The sequence below is a fragment of the Rutidosis leptorrhynchoides genome, chromosome 8 (assembly GCF_046630445.1).
Source record: "Rutidosis leptorrhynchoides isolate AG116_Rl617_1_P2 chromosome 8, CSIRO_AGI_Rlap_v1, whole genome shotgun sequence".
NCBI lineage: Eukaryota > Viridiplantae > Streptophyta > Magnoliopsida > Asterales > Asteraceae > Rutidosis > Rutidosis leptorrhynchoides.
The window spans coordinates 329,377,630-329,385,175 of record NC_092340.1 but is presented as its reverse complement, the minus strand read 5'-3'; the positions used below and the strand labels follow the sequence as shown (position 1 = coordinate 329,385,175).

Genomic DNA, 7,546 nt, shown 5'->3' with positions numbered 1-7,546 from the left:
CCTCCTTATGAAAAGTCGGGTCTTCACCACTACACTAACACCCCTTGAGTAACCCCTGACTTCCTGGGCCAAATGATATGGATTTATGGGTCTTACGATGTATGTACACTCTCTTCTATTAACGGCTTCGAAAGGTGTCGGATTAAGATTTTTTTGACCTGGATCTACTTTAAAAGAGTTTAATAAACAACCTAAAAGTTTAGGACGATAAAATTTTAACAGGTAAGTACTAATAAAAAGTTTAGAGGCAGCTTACCCCCGTTGTACCATGCTTGTTCTGCCCGACACTAACATTATTTTTGTAGAGTTCCGAAGAAGAGGCTTTCATCAAAGATGTTAATTTGTGCACATCATCAAAATAAAATATACATCACCATGCATTACCTTAGTATATAACGTACAACATTTTAAAGCATAATTAGCAGCATACCACTAATTTTTGCTATGTACAAATCCGCTCTCTTCCAACAAGACCGAGCTCTCTTCCAACAAGACCGATGTAACCAATAAATATTTAGGCCTTTTTATTACATGGATTAATAATTTAAGTTCTTAGCAGTTTACATCTACATTGTAGTTGGCCACATAGAGGGTTAGGCATATCAATAGGATGGTTCCCATGCTCGACCTGCCAAAAGTATTAAATTGTTTAAAAATTAATTTAATTATAAAATATTTTACTCAATAATAATAATAATAATAATAATAATAATAATAATAATAATAATAATAATAATAATAATAATAATAATAATAATAATAATAATAATAATAATAAATGATTCAGTTAAATTGTACTTACATGGTAGCAAAGAAGAAAAGGATTTGTCTAGGTTTAAGAACGGATGAGCGCTTGAACCTACTTAATCTCTTCCCAGAACAACTACTTTTGGTTGGTGTTCCCACAATGTTCGTTGTCTTGGTGGTAGTGCCATCGGTGACAATGGTAATTGCACAATTAACATGTGCGTTGTTGGTCGATTGAGACACTAAAGCCAATTTATCGGGTATCATATTCACCACAAAAGAACCTGTATATGTATATATAGTGCAAGTTAAATGAAAGCACCCAAGCTGATTAACTAAGAAAAAATTATATATTCATTCATCAAATTAGTAGATCCACTTAAAATACCTAAAATACTCTTAATTATTTCACAAAGTTTATGTTATAATTTATTTATGAATTTATCAAAAGTAAATTTAGAAATATAAAATATTACGTAGTAGTTAGTGTTTATTTACCTTAAAAATAAATATTATAAAATACAAATAAAGTAATATAACCATGCAGGTTTGCATGAGTGGTCACTGAGTTGCCCGATGAAGCACATCACCCGAGTTTGAATCTTGGCAAAGCCATTTCCTTCAAAAAGATAGTGTGACCAGAGGGTGCGCCTTGTGCGCAATTCATCCGTGACCAGGTCTCACGTTCAGGGGGCTTGATTACCCGAAATTTACCCACAATAGAGGAGTTAATGTACTCGTTCATAGGAGGTTTTCTCGCTAATCTACAAAATAAAATAAATGAAGTAATATATATTAACGATAGCTCTTGGAGCTATTGTTAGTCTGCTTTAAAATTATGTATTGGGCGGTTATTACTGAGTTAATGATTTGAAAATGACACTTTTTTAGACTGTACAATTATTTTATACACGTTAATAATGACAGCTTTAAGTATTTTTGTTACTAAATTCTAATAGTAAAGATTTTAAATTAAATAAACACTTATTAAATTTATATTCGATTTCTATTTCTGATTGTTAATTATTATTATTATTATTATTATTATTATTATTATTATTAATTAAACAATTAAAATTCAATTTCTATCATTCTATCATATAGAGACAATGATGGCCGTTGTCCAAATCTAGGTGTATCAATCAGACAGTTTCAAATCTTATAATGCACATGGATAAGTAGGATGCATAAAGAAACTATTTTGTCACATTGAAATACATTATAGGCTCTAGTTGTTCCAACACCTTCCACAGATAATATCTTTCGTATAGCTGCTGTACTAATCACATGGATCCACGTAATGTTACTCGTGCATTTTTTTAATATTCTATTTTATCAATACCGAAGATCCTAACTTTGATGATAAGATGGTTCCACCACAGTGATGTTTAGATTCTCTTAAAAATAACAATTCGTTTAACCATCTAAAAGCTTGAGACTAATGATTCAGCCTAAATCTGTTTTTCCTAACAAATTAAATCAAGGTCGAATGCAATAAGGTGAGGATTTAGGGTTGTTTGATGTTTGAGGGACTTTATGACCGTCTTTTGCCAACATCGGACAATCAATCACCTTATCCCAGTATTGAATTCATTACCTTATTCGAATATTCAAAGTATCACAGTCTCGGGCATGTTCACGAGATGTCTATAATACTTGAAAGAATAGTCCGGTAATCAACAACCTTTAAATGAGGGCTAGTGCCTTCTATTTATAGATTTTCCCTGAGTATGCGAACTGGAATTTATGCGGGGACTTATTATCCTCAACATCATTACGGAATATGCTCCGCTATCTTTCATTACGCAGTGCCCCACTATTATTTATTCTTTGCACATTTCACTTATCTTCTTGCGCTTAAAAATGATCCGCACTCCTTTACCTTTATTTCCTTCCAGTGCTCCAAATATACATATGCGTATCTACGTATATGATCATGTCCCCCTAGTTTATTGTATTATATTTTGCATAAAATATAACATAATAAACTCTTAAAAATCTGTTTTAAAAATGTCTTGCTAATGGTCCGCATAAAAACGTTATTAAGAAGTGCATACGTCTGACTGACTGGGTACGTCCCATCAACGCAGTTTTAATGTCTTTTTTGCAACCATTAATATTTCCACGCGCTTTGTAGCCGTAACCTTTTAATCATTACAATATTAACTTTTTACGAGTCCATTTAGGCTATAAATAACATTGCTTCTCGAATAATCACTTTACGCTTTCTTTCTACTCTTGCAAAAAATCGTTGCTATCTTCACATTTTATTGCGTAATTCGACAATAACATGTCAAACCCTGCAACTCCATCTTCTTCCGTTGCTACCGGAGTAGATTTCTACTCATCGTTTATTACGGATGAAAAAATTGCACAATTTATTATATTGTATCCAGCGCTCCAAGACTTCGCACCATAAGCTCATGCTCATGAAGAGCGGGCCAACAATCCTCCACCTATAAAAGTTGCAGTGTACGAGGGTTCTATTTCCCAAGAAAATCTTCGATGTCCATTAACTGATTTCTTTCTTGGCGTCTGCGATGCGTATAAGATTGGAATCGGACAGCTACATCCTTACGCAGTCGCAAAGGTTATCATTTTTGAGCTTTTTTGTAATGCAAACAGTGCAATACCATTAATACATGTCTTTCGCTCTTTGAACACTATTGTTCCGAGTGACCAAGGGTGGTTTACTTTTAAATCACGTTTAGGCGTGATTAAAACTCCCAAGGCCTCTATTGGCTCTTGGAAAAATCTTTCTTCTTTATTGATATCCGCTGTGCGCGATTTTAAATCAACGCTTTCTTGGACCACTGAACTTAATGAACAGGCGAATGAGCGACCTGTACTTGATGATGCCGGTAAAAACTTACTAGCAACTTTCCAGAAGGCGTACCTATATGTGCGTCCATATGGCAACATTCCGCTCTATCTAGGGAAAATCTCAACATACTGGCCATGGATCAATTATTCCGAAGTTTTATTAGATGCTGATAACCATGGTACACATATTCTTTTGACGATCACTTTTCCATAATTTCTTTATTTACTTCATTACTGTTAATCGTGTATTTCAAACTTTTTCAAAAGTGCCTCTCTCAGATGTTGTAAAATTAGAAGATATCAGCGGAATTAAAGATGTTCGCCGTTCTATTGGAGAATCCAGCGTATATTCTGAGATTGAAGAATCAATTATCAAACAAAATGTTATTCCTGAAGCTATTGAAAAAGGGAAACACAAAGTAACTGCAAGTCCAGCAGTTGCTCCCGAACCTAAACGCATGCGTCAAGCGCGTCACTTGAACTACAACGAAGAAGATTCTGAACCATCGGAACAATCCGACGAACCTGAAGATAATCCTTCGCAACCAGAGAAGCATAAGCGCAATTATTTTATTTTTGACTTATATTTGTATTTCGCAACTTTTCTTTCCTAATTTTCTATTTACTTTTTGCAGAAAATTTTGTAGATTTAACAGAGGAAGTAGGAAGCCAATACAACCTTAGCCAAGAGATTCTTTTCAACGATGATCCATTTGAAGGTCGTTATCTTGAAAGCTTGTTTGGGTCCCCTGTTAATCATATCAAGTCTATGCGCATTGATCATTTTAGCAAGCATATGGAAGTTAGCAGTGCCGCTGCCCTCGATCAAAATTAGAAAAGTTGCGCGCCGCAATCCCCAATGATGTACGTGAGGAATACCGTAAACTTAAAAATCCTGCTACGCAAAATGTGCTAGTCCAGGATAGTTACAATTTGGTTTGCTCAATTTTACATGAGATTGATCACCGTCGTTCTTTGGAGAAAACTGTTGAGGCTGAACGCATGAAGTCCACCAGGCTTGATCAAGATAACATCCAATTGACTAAAAAACTTCAAGCAGCCAATGTGGCAGTTAAAAGACTCGAAGAACAAGTAGCAGAAATTTCTGCCCAGAATGCGCAGCTTGTTGATAAGAAAAAGCTTCTTGATAATCAGCTTTTGATGCTCGTAAAACACCTGCCTGATCTTAATTAAAAAGTTGTGGATTCAGCCTGTGAAATTTCGAAATTTCCTCAACGCAACAAAAATTCTCACACGCTGTGAACTTCTTGATCGTTTAAAAGAAGTTGTTGACCTTCCCGACCCTTTGCCCGAAGGCATTGCCAAGCTAGTTTGCCCCTTAGATCTTGCGAACTCTGCTTATAATATTGCGGCTACGGAGGTAGAAAAAGTGGAAATTCCTGCACTCAATGAGACATGTCAACGGGAAGGTGTCACAGCGGAAGACATCATAAGTCTTAAATTGTATCCAAGTACTTGTAAATTGCAAAGATTGATGTATCTTTAGACGTATACCTGTAATTTCTTTTTGTTTGAAGATTTCTTAAGCTTTTAATGGAACTCTTTTTTGTGGTTTAAATTTCATATTAACTACCTCTGATCTTTTAATAGAGCTTCGAGAAATTTTTATACATTGGCATAACCATTACCAAGAGATTATACATCGGTAGCCCACTTTAATTTATAATTTTATTTTTGTATGTTATTTATAATCCATATCTGAAAATCATTTACTCAAATTTATATGTTGTTCCATTATTATTTAGAATCGCATTAAATTAATTTCAACGAAAAAAATTGAAATGAAATGACATAGGTACTCATGTACGGAGTACTTTTTAAACACATTATTTTTATTGTTTAGTTATTTATAATACATAAATTTTGGGTTATCAATGTAGAATGCAATGGCATATAAAGAATGCAATGACATTACCTTTTCTAAACCTATCTGAAAACAAATATTTTTTATTGATCAATATAACTTTTAAGATTTGAAGAGTGACATTTTTGTCAATTCACTAATCTCACCAATAATTATCGATGATCAAACTACTATAAATATATAAAATGAATAATTTAAAAAAAAAAAAAGGTAAAAGTAAAAGATTTAATGAAGGAAGGTGTTGACCTTTTGGTGATGCAATCACTTCTCCATCGCCATCCTTCAATAGACGATTCAAATTCATCTTCGCCTCACTTACTATTTGTGACCCTTTTCTTGATACATTTCTCTGCAATTACAATGCTTAATTAAATATGTATTTAACCTAGTAAACTTAATTATGATTATAGAATAAATGAGTGATCCCAAACTGCTCTTAAAAAAAATAATACTAACGTAAGTCATACTCCGTAAAAATTAACCGACCTTTGCTATTAATATTTAATATCCCTATTATGAACACATTATATATTATATATATCCACAAAGACAACCAACCACAGTTATTCGTAAAATTTTGAAAAAATTTAACGTTACTAGTTATACTTCTTATTTAAAATCTTTTGGCCAACTTTTTAGCAAAAGGCTATCTAAACTTTAGTATATAACTTCTTTGGTCTCTACACAAAGATCCAATTGATATGTTTTGAGGGCTAACACATGGATGTTTAAATAATGGTTAATAACCATTAGGATACAACAAATGAGTAATTAAAACAAGTTTACATCCATCGGAAGAATTTGAAAACTAAGACACTCAAAACTCAGTAATTTTACTTGCATTAAATTCAGAAATGAAGATATCTTTCTTTGTGACACTTGAGAAAGGTTCCATATCCACTGTGAAACTGTCGTCTTTCATTGATCTTCAAATACAATGGTAAAGGTGATGAAATTATACAAAAACATCAAGTAAAATATTTAATTTACTACTAATAATTGAAAAAGAAGTGTCACTGAAAAGAAACAGAATATTTTCAAACTTATTTTCTCCAAAATATTTCTACTCAACCATTAGAAGTAATGAAATATTAGCTAATTGGAGTACATTTTAATGGATGATTAACGTACCTTTTTCTCAATTTTTTTTTATTTCCGTCAGTCGTTTGTTTAGAAAAAAGCTGTCACGTTTGTAGCGATTCTGGTAGAAGGTTGGGAGGTCTTAATAAAAGAAGGATATGAAAGGGGTGGTGATGGAACAGTGTGAATGACTTTAGTCGATTGCGTAACAACAAACTATTAAGATAGAAGACAATGTTATATGAAGTCGATAACATAAAAACAGATGTTCGATCATTAATGTATCTAACTTATTATGGAGAAGGTAACAAAAAAAGAAAACTGGTCGTTTTTGTTATAATAATAATAATAATTTAGATATGGATAGTCAATTTTGGTGTATACATATAGTCAATTTTGGTACACAAAGTATGTATTTTTATATTGAGATTTTAGGCTATAAATACTCATGAATGCAAGCATTAAACTTGCACCATTTCTCACACTTACAAAGTGTTTCTTTCTTTCTCTCCATTATCATCTTTGTTCTTACAATTCATTATTAGTATTCTAAATCAAGAATCAAATCACTAAAGGTAGTTATAAGCCTACTGAATTATAACATCAAGAATCAAACCACTAAAGGTAGTTATAAGCCTACTGAATTATAACACGTTATCAGCACGATAATCTTAATACTAAATATGGTTGGCTCTGCCACCAAAATGATATATGGTCGGTTATACCACCAAAATGATATATGGTCGGTTATACCACCAAAATGATATATGGTCGGTTATACCACCAGAATGATATAGGTCGGTTATACCACCTGAAAAAATATATGGTCGACACTGTCGCCAAATTTTCATTTATGTTTACTAATATTTATATTTTTGTTATATAACATTTATTTATGATTACTTACACATGGTCGACACTGTCACCTACTTATCATTTATGTTATATTAAATTTATGTTTAATGTTTATATACTTATGAATATAAATTGACTCTAATTTATCATGATGTT

General features: G+C 32.6%; 1 protein-coding gene across 3 annotated transcripts; it reads right to left on the bottom strand.

Moving 5' to 3' along the window:
- Positions 1-383: 383 nt before the first annotated feature.
- Positions 384-6,745, bottom strand: LOC139863036 (uncharacterized). Of its 3 annotated transcripts, none has more exons than XR_011764375.1 (5): positions 6,587-6,745; positions 5,702-5,804; positions 4,250-4,970; positions 803-1,031; positions 384-628 (listed from the first exon to the last, which is right to left on the bottom strand). XR_011764375.1 is itself a non-coding variant. In XM_071851684.1 (4 exons), exons 1-4 carry the CDS (start codon positions 6,375-6,377, stop codon positions 553-555), a joined length of 489 nt encoding a protein of 162 aa, XP_071707785.1. In that variant the 5' UTR covers positions 6,378-6,555; the 3' UTR covers positions 384-552. The 3 variants fall into 3 exon arrangements, 1 of the variants encoding a protein (XP_071707785.1); XR_011764374.1 differs by lacking the exon at positions 6,587-6,745 and adding an exon at positions 6,297-6,555; XM_071851684.1 differs by lacking the exons at positions 4,250-4,970; positions 6,587-6,745 and adding an exon at positions 6,297-6,555.
- Positions 6,746-7,546: the final 801 nt, after the last annotated feature.